Source organism: Eucyclogobius newberryi, unplaced genomic scaffold (genome assembly GCF_026437365.1).
Source record: "Eucyclogobius newberryi isolate DKJ021-1_F unplaced genomic scaffold, fEucNew1.0.hap1 SCAF_573, whole genome shotgun sequence".
In the NCBI taxonomy this organism is placed as follows: domain Eukaryota; kingdom Metazoa; phylum Chordata; class Actinopteri; order Gobiiformes; family Gobiidae; genus Eucyclogobius; species Eucyclogobius newberryi.
Genome location: NW_027316249.1, coordinates 12,805 through 31,340, shown reverse-complemented (window position 1 = coordinate 31,340; position 18,536 = coordinate 12,805). Strand labels below are relative to the sequence as shown.

The 18,536-nt window shown below is 37.3% G+C and overlaps 1 protein-coding gene across 2 annotated transcripts; it reads right to left on the bottom strand.

Moving 5' to 3' along the window:
* Window positions 1-1,030: 1,030 nt before the first annotated feature.
* On the bottom strand, window positions 1,031-18,536 carry LOC140346060 (immunoglobulin-like and fibronectin type III domain-containing protein 1). 2 transcript variants are annotated; one of them, XM_072432315.1, is made up of 25 exons: window positions 18,423-18,536; window positions 16,219-16,299; window positions 14,750-14,872; window positions 14,520-14,659; window positions 12,691-12,790; window positions 12,492-12,573; window positions 12,209-12,401; window positions 12,010-12,123; window positions 10,820-10,988; window positions 10,467-10,739; window positions 9,384-9,572; window positions 9,083-9,127; window positions 8,841-8,870; window positions 8,666-8,713; window positions 7,981-8,096; window positions 7,645-7,786; window positions 7,269-7,562; window positions 6,462-6,764; window positions 5,652-5,831; window positions 4,043-4,171; window positions 3,887-3,966; window positions 3,614-3,806; window positions 2,977-3,273; window positions 2,108-2,434; window positions 1,031-1,282 (listed from the first exon to the last, which is right to left on the bottom strand). In XM_072432315.1, the coding sequence occupies exons 2-25, from the start codon at window positions 16,262-16,264 to the stop codon at window positions 1,278-1,280; spliced, it is 3,618 nt and encodes a 1,205-aa protein (XP_072288416.1). In that variant the 5' UTR covers window positions 16,265-16,299; window positions 18,423-18,536; the 3' UTR covers window positions 1,031-1,277. The 2 variants fall into 2 exon arrangements, with proteins under 2 accessions (XP_072288416.1, XP_072288417.1); XM_072432316.1 differs by lacking the exon at window positions 8,841-8,870.

The window sequence follows — 18,536 nt, the reverse complement described above, 5'->3', positions numbered from 1 at the left end:
AATAGACTGTCATTTTTAACTCAGAATAATAGTACCTTCTTAATGTTACCACGTGGTCTTATACTAGATCATTCATTAAGATCATTCTAAAACTTTTCAGAAAAGGTCAAATTTTGCCCAGTTAATTTGATTTTTTATTATTGATACATATATATAGTTTCGATACTGGTTTTAGTATTGACTAGTGTCTGACTTTCAATACTTTAGACAACTCTACTTGTAGACTGTGGGAAAAGTACCCATCACTTTTACTCAGTAGTATGAGTTACCCTGCAAAGAAGATTACTTTAGCAGGGATAAAAGTATGACGGAAACTATACACTAATAACTATAGATTTACTGTCCTTCCACCTCTCCTCAGAGTACATCTCTCTGTCAATGCAGTAACTCGGGGCAATGAATGAAGCCCCTGGCACTGATGTGGAGACAGCTGAGGCCTGGAAATGTCACTCAAGATGATACTTGTCCTGTTCAGCCAAAGATAATAAAGTGTCGGATGAAGATGAGGAGCTGTGAATCGCTGCTCTTGATTTGTGATGGAGATTATAGTATTTGGAATCTGCTGTTTTTAGCACGAGGAAGATGTGTCAATCATTTCTGAGGCGTTTCCTTACAAGGCTGTCTGCAGGACAAATACACCAGGGCTGGTCAATTATGGAAAAACATGAACACTATTTTGTTGTTTTAGTTGAAGCTATTATTTATACACTGTCAAACTTTACTTTTGACCAAGAATACTGAGACTATTACAGATGGTTTGTGATTCATTTAGTGGAAGCCGCTATATAATCCGCATTATACAGAATGCATGTTTTTGAGTGCTTTTGTGATGATTACGACATGATTGGGCATTCATGGGCAATTTCCCCCTCCACAAGTGGCATTTACCATAATTCCCATATCAAAAGTAAGTTCCAAACCTCCTCCATTTCCTCGAAGTATCACCATGCATTTGACCTGTTTAATATAACGTAATAAATTTGTCCAAATTTCAGCCCCTGTAATTACAAACATACAACCAACGTACACAAAGCTTTAATTTGATTTAATTTTAAATAAAATATGACAAGTTATTTATTTCCCATGTAATGTGTCGCCTTCAAAAAAGCAGCATCATGTCAAACAGTTAAAATGGTGTCACTACAATACACTTCCACTCAAACTACTTCCGGTGAGAACATTTAATTTTTCAACATTCTTCAGGCAATTGTTCAGTCTCTAAGCACTTGGTTCTTCTTTTTCCATCTTCATTGCTTGAAAAAAATCCTTGCGACATCTTATTCTGTTGGAGAAAGAAAGACATTTGAAATCAACCATAAATAGTTCTTTAAAATTACATGTAAAACAATATTAGATGTGGATTTTACTGTCTAAAGTGTTCTAAAATATCTACTCAGCTTCAATTTAGAGTCCACCAAAAACACTTTAGTTGAGAGAGTTAGTTGAGTATGGACTGACTCATTTTGTGTTGAGGTCTATATTAGGCCTTAGCATTTTAGCATTTTTAAAAAACAAATGACCGAAACAAATGACCATGATGGCCTAAATTTTGTCAACAATAAAAAAGAGAATGAGCCTTCCAGGTCACTTTTTGGTGACTTTCTGATTTTTTTATGCTCCTACAAAGGACGTTTATGTTGTTGGGGAGTAAATGTATGGGCTCTTGCACAGTGGGACGATATCCTCCAAATACACTCCAAAAGTTTATGAAAATATAATAGAGAGGTGGATTCTGCTCTACTTGTCTGCTAAATATGTGATATATAGTATATAATATATAATAAGTTATCATGCAAATAGAAAGTGGGGCATTGAAGGAATTGTGTGCAAACTGGACATTATAAAGGATAAATTAAAGATCCATGCGAGCAAACTTTGTGCCTAGAAAGAGTAATAGTCTTATTCAATTCAACATTACAAATAAAAATAATTTAAAACAATTTGAGTTTTGATGTAAGCCTTGTTTTAGACTTAGTTCAGTTTTAAATGAGCAAAATGTAAAATAAGCAAATGCATGTGTGATGTATTGATTCATTAAAGCATTATATTTCTTCTTTAACTCCTATGATGCGTTCAGTTTCATATTCTACATAAACAGAAATCTCACCTTTAACTATAAGAGGAGTGGAGCACTCGGCCTGTCCAAACGAGTTGACTGCCACCACTTTGTACACCCCGCTGTCTTTGGGCTGGACTTGGAGAATGTACATGGAGCAGACGCCAAAGTTGTTGATCATGTAGTAGTGGTTGTCCAAGTTGATGCAGATGTCATCCAGGTACCAGGAGATGTTGGGGGTGGGGCATCCTCGTACTGCACACGTCATGAAGAGCTGGTAACCTTTGGGTGGGGTGTGGACTTTGAGCGGGACCAAGATGGAGGGCGGCCTCTCAAAGCTCACTTCTGTTGAATTCAGTCCATTTGTTGCAATCGGAACTAAATAAAGACAGATTATATGCAAGAATTAAAATACAGTGTCAGATTTCCTGCACTGCCATTATTATGCTTATGTTATGCTTATTAAATCAGTGTGAAACACAGGAGTGACTTAATGGACCCCTGTTATGCTAAAAGTTTTGGAGCTTTTAACCATATTATTTTTCATTCTCATTAAACCACTCAAAGTTGCATTTAGAATGGTTTATGCATGTTTGAGTAATCTTTATTCACAAGCCATTGCTCCAACAATCACAGTTTCACCGATACACACCCACTGCTCTTTAGTTACTTCATTCTGCCATTTTATTTTCATAAATCGAGACATACATAGGAGTCTGCAGCGTTGCGTAGCCATTTTGGGACATTACAGCTCCATATGAAGTCCGTGAAGGGAATTAAGCCGATTAGTGTTACATAAATTGTGATGAAATCCAAATCTTGAGCCAAGCTAAAGACAAAATGACTACAACGCCCACTTGTACTGTACTTCAATATCAGCTCTTCTACTGTTACTTCTCTTGTATCAGACTCTAACCCACTTCTGTTGTTGTTGACTCCCCAGGGAGGAGAATACGAGGGATCTGAAAGGCCCATGTCATTCTTGGCGAAGATCCTGAAGCGGTTCTCGACGCCGGGGGCGATGTTAATTGCTGTGTAGCTGTTGGTAAAGAGACGGTCTGCCACGTTCCTCCACATTCGGTTGTCCGAGTCACAATGGGACACCACGTAGTACAGGCGGTCATCCAGCTCCTGGTCAGGTGAGGGAGCCCACGAGATCAGCAGTTTCCCATGCACTGTCTGCTCAATCGCCACTGGACCGGGGCTCTTTGGCTCATCTGTGGCACATTGAAATATTAAATGAATTGTTGTTTTGGAAATATAAAATGTATTAATAGCAGTACGTTTATTTAACATTTTATTATATTCAAATAACTGAATTGTGACTCTTAAAGTTTACCAAAATAAAGAAATCAAGCAATGTTGCCTTGATACAAGTACTGTTCTGGCAATTTGTACATAAATAAAGTTAAATCAGACGTTATATATGTACACATGGTATTTACTCAAACATGGTGTCTGATCAGTTTTAAAACTTGCCCTTTTAATTATCCATTTAGTTGTTTAGTTGTCTTTTAACACATAGATTGAATGTATATTTGACTGTACTGAACTTACCTGTGACTCTAACTTCAATATCAAAAGAAGCCTCTCCCACTGAGTTTTTGGCTATAATTGTGTAGACGCCTGAGTCTGACCGTTTTGACGACGGAACAACGAGCTGAGACATTCCTTCTGCATTGATAACATTAATCCATGGAGATATTGGCTCATCATCCTTAAGCCACGTGATCTGAGGAGGAGGTTCAGCCTGGACCAAACAACACCAGAAACAAAACTTCAAGCAAGAGAGCAAAGTGCAGTTCAATTAAAGTGATTGAGTTTTCATACCTCATACATGATTTTGATCCGTACTGAATTGCCTGCTCTGACTACTATGAAATCTACTGGATCTTTGAAACATGGCCTCACTGTAGGAATAAAGACAAAATAACATGTAGACCAAGCTAACAGTGATTATTTTACATATGAAGCACAATAACTTACTGTTTGGATTCTTGGCACAGACCATTTCCGAGGGGGGGCTTGGATCTCCGGCACCTGATACGTTAATTGCCGAAACTCTAAACTGATACTCACTTCCTTCTGTGATGTCTTTCACTGCAATTTTTATGTCTGAAAAAAGAAGAGGAAATATATAATTTTTTAAAAATAAACTGCAGGCAGTTCAGAGTGATTCAAATCACTGAAAATATGCCACACATAGTCTTTTTGAAGGTGAAACAGTAAGTAAGTAAATTGTTTTTAATGATACAAAGCGGAGACGCCTGTCATGCTGGCAATGTCAAATACATATGGGAAACAGTGTCTGGAATGCTATGTATGTGGTCTGTAATTTCTTTGTGATTTTGATGCATTTTTCTGTTGTTTGAAGCACTTTGCCATGTGTATGAAATGTGCTCTACAAATAAACTTGCCTTGCCTATTTCTAAAGCACCTTTCACAGACAGAAATCAAAGTGCTTCACAAAAACACATAATTAAATAATAAAACACAAAACTTACAGTAAGCAATACACATACAACAATATACAGTAAAAAAATGTCCCTAAAGGGGTCCCTATTAGGGGCATTTCATATTACACAAAACAGTTGCTGCAATTTTCAGGATTATTATACATATTATTCTTATTATAACATATATTTCCCCCCCTCCAATCATCACTAATGGGGGCTGTAAAGTGTGGGAGAAAGAACACACACATGTCAGACTGTTTTCTTGCCTTTTGAAAGCGCTGATTCCTCAAACAACCTACATGATAATAATAATAGCCTTTGTTGTACTGACACCGAGTACTTCAGCTATCTATGATGATTCATATTTCAGTAAATGATTATGTGATCAACAACAAACAAATAGGCAATTTAAAATCTATGTTTACGATGAATTTAAAGTTATTCCCCTTACGCGTAGAACGTTCCCCGCATTGGAGGATGGACTTTAATCCACTTATTTCCAGTCAAATCAACCACTCTGGGAAGCATCAGAGTCAGTTTGTTCCCAAAATCCGCAAATGAAAAATGGGAATAAATGATAAATAAAATAATAGGACATTTGTATGGATTCTGCCTAAAACTCATTTTTGGTCAATTTACTTTCAGCTTTTAAAAAATATTTGTCAAAACCCAACAATGGTATTATTATTATTATTAATACCTTTGATATGGTATTATATTCTATAGCAACCAGGAAGGGGTGGGCACAAACATATAAAAGTATTCTGATAATGTTAGTCAGATGTTGATCCAACAGAATGTTAAAGCTTATTAGTTGAGGTTTCATATCGGACAAATGTGAAATGTCTATAATTAATCATAAACATGCAGAAATATCCCCTTGTTCCCCTATTTGAACATTTAGATCATTGAATTGAATTGAATCATTATTTTGAATGATCTATTTATATCCTTTTTTTAAATAAACTATATACTCAATATTCACATTTTTGCATATCTTCAAAACAACTTTCACAATGTTATATACATTTTGCTATGTTGCCCACCTCCAGAACCAGGTACAATATAAATGTAAGTGTCTTGAGTATAATTATCAGCTGTTCTGCTTTAATCCAGTAAAATTCACATATCGGACAAACCTTCAATTGGCTCATTGACTGCGTTGATGGCGACCCACTGATTGGTGTCTTTCATCCTCTTCTCCAGCAGGTACCCCACAATGGGCACTCCTCGTGTGTCCTCGGGGGGAGTCCAGGTCAGGTGGATGCAGGTTTTAGAAGCACTCACGATTGTGGGGGCTCCAGGAGGACCAGAGAGGACTGAAGAAGAAAACAGGTTTATTCACAACTCTTTTTACACACTTGACTAAACATGTGGAATTGACCATTAAAGACCCTTTCAAAATGTGCAAACAAAAGTGCAAAAGTGAAGTGGCACGGAGTGTAACCTCAGAATATAACAAAATATGAAAAAACAAACAAATGTGAGTCACGTTAGAGCCTGGCATAAAGACAATTACGATTGTTTAGAGATTATGAAAGACACTTGTGATAAAGGCATTCCCCTCGTTTGTTTTACTGGACAAATACTTACAGAAATGTTGACTCCACAATACTTTTATCTACATATATATTACATGCTTTACTACAACTGGTACTTTTTGTGAAGCTCACATTTTCTGTTATAATAATAAGACTTAAATTAATTTGCATTTTGATCTGATAATTGTTAAAAATATACTGTGATAATTCGTATGATATAGCGTTTTAAAGGTTCTATAGGTTCCTCTGCTATTTATAACCTTCTCCTTGATAATGAAAAATGTACAGTAGACTCACTGACAAAACCGGGTCTGAATGTTAAAAAAAAGTTGATTTGATGAAAGCTGTATTTTCTACAGTTTCTAATTCAAATACAATTTAAGAAAGCAAACACTTAGAGTCACTCACTCAACACTCCTGCCATAATGCTGTCGATCGTCTCCAGCGCGTCACTCACGCCCTCGGGATTCTCGGCGTAGATGCGATAGTTGTATAACTTTCCATGGGTCACGTTTCTGTCCCTGAAGGTGGTTTTGTCAGCGGAGACGTCGCCCAGTTTGGTCCACGAGGTCTGCCTGGTGGGTTGGCGCTCAATGAGGTAGTGTGTGACCTCCAAGCCACCGTTGTCTTTGGGAGGGTTCCATTTAATTTCAATCACAGTGGAAGTGGTTTCCACAGTCTCCACTGGACCCTCGGGTGGGCCGGGACGATCTGATAGAACAACAGATTAGGCAGGTTACGGACAGCGGCAAAGAAGCAGAGTAAAGCTTTTCTCCACTGCTTTTACAAAACAACTAATTATTGTCCACACTGTGATGTGCAATTAAGCAAATTTTAATTGAGATCAAGACTAATCGTCAATGATCAGCTTGGGCCTGCTTTATAAGTAGTTGCACAATGTGGCTTTTTCTTGTGAGGAATGTCTGCCAATCGCTCTTCTCCATAGAGATGTTATTGCTTTGACTGGAACGCTGGCAATAATTGTGCAATCTAGCTTTCATTGTTCAAATACAGGTTTTTATTGCCTGAAAATACATGTATTCTAACTGTGAGCTGGGTCGCCTCTCCGCAGCTCTGAACTGGTGTCCCCTGCTTGTCTTGAACTAGTGAAATTGAATGCCACACTGAGGAACATTGAAGACAAGACAGTAGCATCTCTAGTAACATCTCAGTAACATCTCTCAACATAAGAATATAGCTTGCACAATGTCGTACCTAAGACAATGAGCTGAGATGTGGCTTCTATTGTCCCGAAAGGGTTTGTAAGCTGGATTTTGATTTCGCCGGCGTCTGTTCTCAGGCAGTCTTTGAACAGCAGCCGACTGTGGTTGGGCTCCCTCACGATCTTCACTCCGCCGCCATCTTTGAGTTCCGTGCCATCCTTGAACCAGCTGATCACCAGCCCATCCTGCTGAGGGAAGGGCATCTTGAAGGCTGCGTTCTGACCCACTCGGACCACCACAGGCTTGGAGAATTTATGAAGATCATCAGGGTCAAATTCAGGTACGCCTTTAAAATAGTAAAACAACAGGCTTAGTCCATTTATAATGAAACAGTTGCTCTTCTGTTTGTATACTGGTGTAAAACTGACCTCCCACAGTGACCTTTCCTTGGGTACTTTGTTTGCCTGACTCAAAACGGTAAAGTCCTGAGTCATCATCTTGACAGCTAGCGATACGTGTTTTATGGGCCAGTCCCTCTTTGAATACGGTGACTCCACCACCAGAGGACAACTATACAAACAGTTGTAAAGAAAGAGGAACACGCTTATTATGAACAAATTATTACAAAAAAAATGTCACTTCAAAGAAAATGAAACAATCCTCTATACACTAAAGCATTAGGTAATAAACCACAGTTATTACATATGTTGCATTATCACATACTTTAAAAACACTTGCGCTGTAAATATAATGATGTGCTTTACCGGCTCTCCATCTTTGAACCAGGAACCGTCACATTCAATGTTCATCGTCACTGTTAATTCAAGTGGGGTTCCTCGAAGAGCATAAGTATCAGAGAGTCCACTGGTGATGTCAGGCTCTAAGCGACATAAAACAAAGTTACTGTCTATTATACATCATTTTGATCATATATGTTTTGTTTTATTATTAATAACAATTGATGGTGAATGAAACACCAGTGCAGTGAATGCACTTCTCCAAAAATGGAATATTGTTGAAAACACGAATGTCAAGTATTTATGTTTTGTTTTTGTCTGTGTGAATGAAACAATGAACAAACATTCACTTTTTCAACAATATCCATTTTTGTGCTTGATTATATGATGTGTGTCTCCAGTAAACTGCTGTAATGTACACATTAACTGATTATATAACTACAGAAACTACATAACTACATACAAAGCAGCATGCAGTGACATTAGAAGCATCACCAACACTTAGAACATGCGACATGTTGCAAGGAAAGTGTCTTTTTATACATTTCCTTGTTTGAATCCCATTGCATTAGTTTACTTGCCATCACATTTAATTAGAAGTTAAATGTGTATTTGTCTTTTTCATTATGCACATTATTAAAAAAATGCACATGTATGTTAAAGTCTTCATACATGTTTTTTTTAAATGTTAAATAATTCATGTCCTTCATACCACCCACTGCTCCTTGGAGGGGATTTGCTGAGCTGCTGGCCTCTCCAGCTGAGTGTGCAGACAGCAACAACACAAACCATGACAAAGTTAATGTTCCAAGTAGCTGCCTGTCATTATATAGAAACACTGGCACTTATTATTATCAACTTCTTATTTACGCAATTAAAAATGTCACCTTTTAAGGCATTACCAGCCACTGCTTTACCTGAAACAAGATATTACATAGAGCACAAAGACCACATGAGCAGGACAGTTGCAGGTCATCGGCACAGACATATTTCTCACTTTTCTGTATAATACGTATAACATTACAACAAATATACCATTAACCAGACATTAAGACATAAGGACAGTTGGCGCCATTGCTTTGATACTTGCTGTGATCATCTAATTACTGCAATGTATTTATCGTCTCACCGATGGTCGGGACCTGAACAGCCGGCTCCGGAGCTGGCTCAGCTTCTGTCAAACATCAAGACGATATAAACAGACTATGAAAAGGAAAATGTGGACTAAAAATCGAGTGGGCGTATCTGAACTACTTCTCATTCTGCAAAAACAAATTATATTATTCATTTGTTTTTTATTGAGAGTAGATGTGTGTTTGATCTCAAAATAGTGATATCACAGTGATATAAACGTACTGGGCTTCTTCTATCACAATTTTCTCGTATTATCGTGGCTTAAATCCGTTTTAATGTGATAGTTTAAGTCTTACTTTTTATTTCAGGGGGCGGTGCGGCCGCTGCAACTTCTTGGGCTGCTTTGATCTCTTCTTTTCTTTCTTCCCTCTGTTGCACCAGTTTAACTTGTTGCTCCTGAGCCACTTGCTGCAGGTCCACGCCAGAGCCTCCTGCTCTTGTCGTCTTTCTCTCTGATTTCTTCCCTTTCCCTGCATTCTTATCAGCTAAAGAGAAAAGAGAGGTCATTATTATCATGATTATAGGAAGGCACTGGGGAAGCATGAACTGAGACGTGTTTGAGATTAAGTCCTTATCATGGCTGAGAAATGACACTGTTACAAATTGAGCATCTTGTTTTGAGCATTTTGTCACGGGTCAAATTGTGTTCATCTTAAGAATGTGTGACTCTGTTATTGTGTTCGTGCTCTGATGTTCTTAACGTGCTTATGAAAGATTAGCCTACATTTTACACCAGTGAATAAGATTTGTATTTTATGTAACTGTTTTGATGTCAGATTTGGACTATTTTTTGACAATTGTCATTGTCACTTCCTGGTTGGTTATAATTCTGCAACTGGAACCTAGCAACCATACCGTAAACAAGGGCCAAAATCCATATATTACACAATAAATATGATTTTACAAATACCTGATAATACCTTTATTTTGTTAACTGAATGTTCAAACTGTCAGAAACAAGTGTCGACTGTATTTTGATTTGTTTTAGAACTCGGCTTCCTGTTACTTTCAACTTAAAAACTATGTATGATAGTAACTAGTTGCGACAGGTTTTATTGCAGTAATAATTAGAAGAACATGAAAAACTGTCAAATGCACTTTAAGATAAGTCATCAGTGTTTAACCATGCGCAGTGTTTTAGTTCATTATTTTTTCTCAATTTTGTAACTTGATATTACTCATTTGACATATATATATTATAATTATTTATCTTTTGATTGCATATTTTATTCTTCTACTTTGCTTTACAAAAATAAGGACATTTCCTCATTGTGGGACGAATCAAGTTTTTTAAATCTTATTTTGTCTTACCAAGCGAGCTGTTTTAGGCAGTTAAATGAGTATATTCCCTCAACACAAAGTAAAAGTTGAAGTCTTACGTTCTACCAGAAGCCAGGCGTTGCAGCTCTTAATCCCAGCGCAGGCGGAGTATATTCCTTTATCCACGACCATGCAGTCTTTGACCACCAGCCTGTGAATGAGCTTGTCCTCAGAGACTTCGACATCAAATTTCTCTCCTGGTTCCACTGGGAGATTTTTGCCAAACCAGTTAATTTTTGAAAATGGGTTTGACAGCACACATTCAAAAACAGCGTCTTCTCTCTCAATTGCTTTCACTTCTTGAATCTTCACCAAGAAATCCACCATAGGCACTAGAGACGTACGGTACAACACAAGAAAATCATATAGAGAAATTATATCTTTATCATTATGGTGATGGCCGAAGAGCAACCTTTGAACTCAGTTGAGAACATAGTGACACCTTCCACGTCCAGCTGATACAGTCCAGCGTCGTCAGGCAGCAGGTCCTTCATGCTAAACACAAATTTTCTTCCCACTTGATTCAGGCTGTGCTTCATCTTGTCACCCAGCTCCTTTGTGTATGGGACCATCTCACCATCCTGTTGGCACATGTTGGTGAGTACTGCTGCTGCTCAGACAGTAGGCTGCACTTTGACACTTAAAGGATGGGACATGTCTCAAACAAAAAAGAATGTCTTATCGCTCATAAAGTATACCTCCTTGGACTTAACTCTGTATTGGAAAAGAAGTAATAATTCAGGCACTTCATGATCTTCTGTTACTCATTCGTCGCAATTAATCCAATCAAAATTTCAGTTTGAATGGGCGTGATTAGCAAAGGGTGCAACTTCCCTCCACAAACAACTAAATAACCGAACAGTCTTATTCTGCTGCTAGTTTAGATCTGTAATAATAATAATAATAATATAATAATAATTATAATGATAATAATAATAATGTTATATTATATTATAGTTTATTCTTATTTCAGTCTTTTTGCTAAGGTATCACTTTAGAATAAAGCATGGATACAAAGCATTTATACATATTTATAAATCTATGACGAACAAACTAATCACTTTATAATAATTTACTAGAGTCAGGATTAGGGTTAAGGCTAGTGTTAGTGTTAGGGCTATTTTATGTTAATTATCAGATCATTTTTGTTCATGATTAGCAAATAACATAAAACATTTTCAAATGATTAGTTTATTTTTGGCAATGCTTGATATTGTTCAGCATCTGGTTCTACTAAAACTATTCATTTTCTACACCGAGCCTATAATTTCTCTATTCCAAAGTAGAAATACAAAAGCAAACAGTATTTAGTCTTGTTGTTTATATGTTTGTTTCCTAGTTTTGTACAGACCCTAGGGTAATGTATACTTCACATGTGGATGGTCCAAAGAGCCTGTTGAGCACGGCTGTGTGGGTGTAAATAAGCCGTGGACAACTGAAGACACGTATCCCGCGCGGCCTCTGATGCAGGAATCTTGCAGTCAGTCTTATGATGCAGTTATGTAACACTTGGAGGCTAAAGTCATTGGAGTCATCTTTGGAGTGATAGTTTGTCGAGTTTGAAGATGTCAGAAGTGTCTTTGCACAAGTCGCTGTACTTACCTTGTAAATAAACACACTGCTGCTCGGTTCAAGTAGATCCATGTCCAGCTCAAACGATGCAGAGCCGTCTCCATTCACCTTAATTGGCTTCAAGTTGGATAGGTTTTTTACAAACTGTTGAATACAAATATACACACTTATATCATCTGAAACAGTGCTTGTTGGCCCAACATTTCTGCCACAATCAAAAATGCCAAACCGTGGCCTGTTCCTCCTCTCTTTCTTTCTTCATTTCATTCAGTTTCTTGAGCATCCAGCGGAAGTCAGTGATTCCATACTCGGTGCAGATTCTCTCATAGTCTTTCTTGTCAGCGCTCAGCAGAAGCTCCCAAAACTTAGGGTCAATTTCGCCATCCTTTCTTTCAGGCTGCTCAGATTTTGGACGGATTTTGCTAACAAATTAGAATATACTTTTAATATAATATATAGAATTAGAATATGATTTGCTAAAATGAATACACGCCACACTCTTGAAATGATACCTTTTTCTTTTAAGGACATTCTTGAAATTCCCATCAGTTGCCTCAGGAACTGGTTCAGAAGCTTTTGACTTTTTAAAGCCGACTAAGAAGATAAAGAGGGAAACATTATTATTATAATGATGTACTTATCATGAAAGATTAGAGGATTGAAACTATGAACTTGAAGAAAGATGGTATCACACTGCCCGGCTGTACTTACCTTCAATTACATTCAGAACAACTGCCACGAAGGCCTGTCCGTACTCATTTGTGGCGATACATTTGTAAGTATCTGCTTGATCCGGCTGAACATTAGGCATCTGTTCCAAACAACAATTATTAGACTTCCAGTGTAAGATCCTCGTTTGGTTTATCATAAGGGCTGATTTAGCTCCAGATTAATGCTCTGGACACTTCGGACAGTCACAAAGGCATCATACAACGCCAAACAACACTTAATACAATAGGAATAATTTGGGTCGAATACACACGCATACACACTATTTAAACACAACTGGATGTATATACATTTATACAAGATTATTTTAAGATTTGAATAATTTACTTTGCGGCATAAAATAGTGAAATAATTACAATGTGGGATAATATTTAAATAGGGTCAACATTTCATTTTTGAGTGTATATGTATTTAGTGCTTAATCTACTTTCTTTTGTGCCAGTGTCATTAAATTAGGCTTTCGTGTCATTGGTTTGTGCATTGCACTGGCTCAGCAAATATCCAAGTCTTTCAGAGCGCTCTGCTCCTCTTCTTTCCTCTGCTGCAGAGACAGTTCGTGGGCCCTTTCCGAGAAAGCAGAGAACTTGCACTTTATGAAGAACTACTTCTTGGCTCACCTCCTCCGTGAATCCGTGTCACTGCTCTCTGCGTGGTGTGGATTCATTGCTACTCATATTTCACATTTCCATTGAAATGTGCGTGAGATTAAAGCAGAAAAGAGGCAATTTAAAGCTGAACAAAGTAAAATGTTCAGTGATGTCACCTTATCAACGTCTTTGTAAGTCCTTGTGATGTTTGAGGCGTCTAATGTGTCAGTTGTCACCCTCAGCTTTCTCTGGGTGGAAAACACGCCTTGGCTCTTTTTTTTATATTCAGCAATGTTAAATATAATTTGTATGATTCTTATTATGATAAAGAAAGAAAGAAAATAAGAAAGAAAGAAAAAGCTTTTGTTAAGGGAGCTGCAGAGGGAGCTCTATCACCAGAGTTTCTTAGCTCTGCTTTTATTGCACACGCAGCATTTTATTACACGTTTATATTGCCAAATGAGCAGTCAGCTAGTGGAAGTTAGACTTGGAAAGGGAGGCGATGGAGTTCTGAGGCGACAGTACAGACAGAGGTGACAGAGGTGTGGGGAGGGAGAAAAGGTCGTGGAGAGGAAAAGAGCACATACAGGCAGTGGCTCATCCTAACGATACCAGCGTATGTGAGATCAGTCAGGCCGCCTCGCTCCTCTGCTGCTTTCACATAACTAGAGATTAACCCTGCGCTGGAACTAGGTGTTTTTTGGTACCGAAAACATGTCTGTCCAGCATCATAAAGTGCTTCAAACCTCCCTTGGCACATGATGATGAATGATGGTTAGGCTTTTATCTCATTTTTTTAATCTTTAGATTTTTTTTTTTTGTTCATTTAGAAAGAAAAAAAAAACACCCATAAACAAACAGGGCAAGACCGGGAAGAAACGAACAAAGTCAAATTGTAATTAATAATTTGTGGGGTATCCAATTTAAATATGTAAATCTATCAAATATCTAAATTTTCAAATTGAGTCCATAATTATTCCATTATGTGATTTCCCCATTTTCCGTGTGTCAGTTATGGTGTCGGTCAGTTCTGAATCATGGTTTGTGTCATCCTTTTTTTTTGTGATGGCCTTTTCCTCAGCGAGGGTTAGAACCTTTTAAAGTTGATTTGAGTTGTTTCAGTGATGTTACTCAGGTGCTGGAATTAGTTTGTTGAAAAGCAGAACTATTGACCTTTCACAAAGCTGAATGACACATTCACAGAGTAAATGTGGCATTACTTGCCTCAAATGTGTGCTCCTCAGAGTTTGGATCATATTTTGATTGGTATCTCAATGTGTCAGAGACGTCTCCATTATTACGAGTCCATGTTACAGTTGGTTTTGGGTCTCCAGTTACAATCGCTTTGAAAAATGCAAATTTCCCTGTGGATACAGACACAAAAACAGAACAATCAACGTAAGTGCACTGGATCATGTCTACTTTAAGTGCGGCTAACATTGTTGCTCACTTACCCTCTTGGATAGTCAAAGCAATTGGCTTACGAGTGAAATCTGGATGGCTCACTCCCTCTGGCAGAGTCTCAATAAACTGTGTAATCATCACCCCAGGGACCCTCGACTTTTTCTTGAACCCCACTGTTAGAACAACAAAGTCATATACCTTATTTTTGTAATAAGAAATACAGATAGGATCATTCAAATTTGTTGTTGTCCTCTTGTCAAATTGTCACAAAAAACACGCTCAAGAACATTCTAATCAAAAAATATTAGAATGTTTTTTGTTATTGGCCGCATTGTTTTCCACATTTTATGATGGAATGTGGCAGTTGCAAAGAAAGTTTTATCAATAAACAATGGGACATTTTACACCTGCAAAACAGATATGTATTCATGTCGATACATATCCACGTACACACATTTGTACGCAAAAATAAATCTATTTTTCATGCGGCGTTATGAAAAAAATAAATCAGAATATAAAATAAAGATATCCAATGTTCCCTCGGCATACCTTCTGCACTGCAAATCTCTGCAGCATGACCTGATAAGGCATATATGAAACAGCACATAGCACATGTGAGCACAGTGTACGGAGATACATAATCCAAGGACACAGAAGTATACAGTATTCATAGTTATGGATACTGTGCGTGTAAATACTGTTTGTGAACTTGTGTCGCTCAGAAAAAGTGTAGCTAAACATTGTGCTACCGATTTATAAAGCCATAGTTCAACAGACATTAGCACATCAGGATGTAATGACATCCAAATCTAATGGTGCAATATTATCCCAGTATTGACTTCACGCTATAGCAATTTGGGGGGATTGTGGTAAAATGTAAACGTCTTTATCACTGTTGAATTCAAAAAGACTACATTATGTCTTCTTTTCTTTGCTTTGTCTTAAATTATGATGCAATTCAGATTCTTGCAATTAAGTTCCATGGCCCTATTCCTTATCTGCGTTAACAAGGCTTAAGTAATTATAGTTATTTTCTTTAGTGAAGAGAGCTGAAGCCCAAAACACTCACGTCCATCATTGACTCTTTCATTTAAAGTGGAACATCAGTTTTTTTGTTACAGAAATAAGTAAAAATCTTGATGAATCTTGAATCTCAATGTTTCTTCAGAAAACCACCGTACTTAGATTATTTACTCTTGTTTTTTTCCATACTATATGTAACCTAAATTGGATCTAACGAGACACAAATAGATGACAGTTTCCGTAGGGAAATAAACGCCAGTCACTAAAATGCATATCTCAGCCCATGTGCAGCAGTCATTAAATATGTAGGCTTAATGCAGCGCCGATACCATTGGCTATAGATGTAAACACTGACTCTTGTTAAACACACTTCTGAACGACCTTTAAATCCCCCTCTTGTGAATTTTGAGTACAGACTTAAGAAACCATTTATCATTGTAATGAACATCATTTAAGGACCATTTTTACTTTAATGGAGTCGCGCTTCGCAGCTTACCTTGGCCCACAGACGTCCCATCTGTTACTTTAGATTTACGAAACATCTTGCAGCCTTTTATTCACGGATGGACTCGACAAACTGTTAACAAGATTAAAGACAAGGTATCACAGAGAATATAAACAAAGATTCCATTCTAATTTTAATTTCCTATGAAGGCAGTGTTATAATGGAACAATTAGAGAATGTATATAAAGAGTTTTCCATTTAATAAAATGAAATAAAATGTCAAAAAATATATACATTTTGCAGGTGAAATACAATGAAATTAACCAATTCATGAAAAATAATATTTGTATTGTAATAAAGTACATTTTGCATTTGGAAAAACTGCAACAAAAGAAGTAAAAAGTAAGAAGCACAATGTGTACTGAATCCAAGCAGCGAATCAACAAAATGTACATAAACGTTAATGACTTATATTTGCTTATACATTGTGTAATCTAGTATCATTAATCTATGTTTTACTATATATAATATAAATGCAAAGTATAAGTGTCGCAGTTATATACTGGGTCAAAAGGTTGCCTTATTTGCACTAAAATAAAAATGATGTTAAAATTAGATCTTGTCCTTATCAAATGAACCTTTTTATGATCTGACACTTCCATTCGCAGCAGGGATCACGACTTGTACATAGCAATCTTTCATTACCCACGTGGTGGCTAAACTTAGAAAGATAAATGTCACTTAAAAAATAGGCTGATGAAATGTGTTATTGTAATAGATTCTAGTCTGGTGAGTGCTTAGCAGGATTTACAACAAACACAGTGTTTATTTCATAAGCTGCTGTTTATGCGCAGAAATGCTGGAGCTTCAGATTCAAACTCACAATTGGTTTTCTGTATTAACGGTTACCCCAATACTCCTGCAGTGATCTTTTTCACAGCAAAAAACATTTACTTTCTACTTTGATGTCAAACAAACCACAAAAGTACATTATCGAGACCCTCAGTGGTTTTCTTTCTGTATTTTGTGTGTAACCCAGCACTATAGCCACATGACGTCTCTGCTGTGGAAGCTCCGTTGGAAGATGAGAAAACAGGATTGTCACCTGATAGGTCACATGCCACATTCAACTGAGAAGAGCCCAATTGGACGTCTTAATGTGCCCGTAAATCGCAGCTGACATCATGTCTCCACGAGTTGGATTTGCGCCAACACAGAGATGAATCACCATAGAAAAATGTCGTTTGCAGTTGTCTTTTCCCAAACCAATATTTCAACACCTAATAATTTTTACACTGTGGCGAATGCGGTTTCACACTTGGTGACTTTGTATTCAGACGCTGATACTGAGAGTTATATTGTTGTATTCTTTATGGCATGGTACCACATAGGACTTTGACTTTAAATTAAAGTGTTGAATTACTATTGCTATTACGTTGTAGTTTCTCCTCACTATAAGTCTAAACACTTATTATTAAGACTCCTTTTACTTGGCTTTCCGATGCTCTGTGGTGGCCTCCTTCTTGTGAGAGTTGTTTTTTATGGGTTTCATGTGGCCTTCACTGCATGCTACAGTTAACTTTAGCAGCTGCGTTTTTGAGCAGGGCTGAAATGCAGAGTGGGACTGTATACCCAGAGCCTGAGCTGGAGAGCATCATAAAAATGATTAAAAGGGGGACACTGCTCAGGCCATGTTCAGAAAGGGAGTGGCTATCTTGGGTAACTGACATGGATGTGGGAGATGCCGGGTAGCACCTTGGCTTTATATATATAACGTATTACCAAAAAAACAACAACATTGTCAAGTAGAACAAAAATCTATGAACAAAATGTGTCATGGTCAATCTAGTATTCTTATAATTCATTAAAAAAAAATGCTATTTAGGTCTATAACATTTTTTTGGGACATTGAAAGATTTTTTAGACGCAACACTATCAAGGAAAGGCTAGTTTGTAACATCCTTGTAAAGAGATGCATAGTTAATACAAGTTTAAACCCATATAGAATGATTTAATTTCTCGGTAAATCAATAGGATTCTCCTGCCATTGACACTTGGTCTCTAAATCCACTGGGCAAAGTTATGAAAATTAATGATGGCTGAAATCCCAAGTCAAATTTGCACAGTTGCATCAATGTGATCAACAGTTTATTGCATCTAGAAACCTTCCTGATTGAACTTGATTCCACTGCATTGCTCATATAATATAACAAAACCCTAAATCCTTAACACCTTGACGCAGATGATGGACTTACCTTGATCTACGCTCCCTGGAGTTGGTGCCTCTCCTCAGTCTCCTCAGTTTGTGAGCGCAACCTTCCTCCTCGACAACCTATGAAGTGCTTAGAGGAATGCCAATGACTGCAACA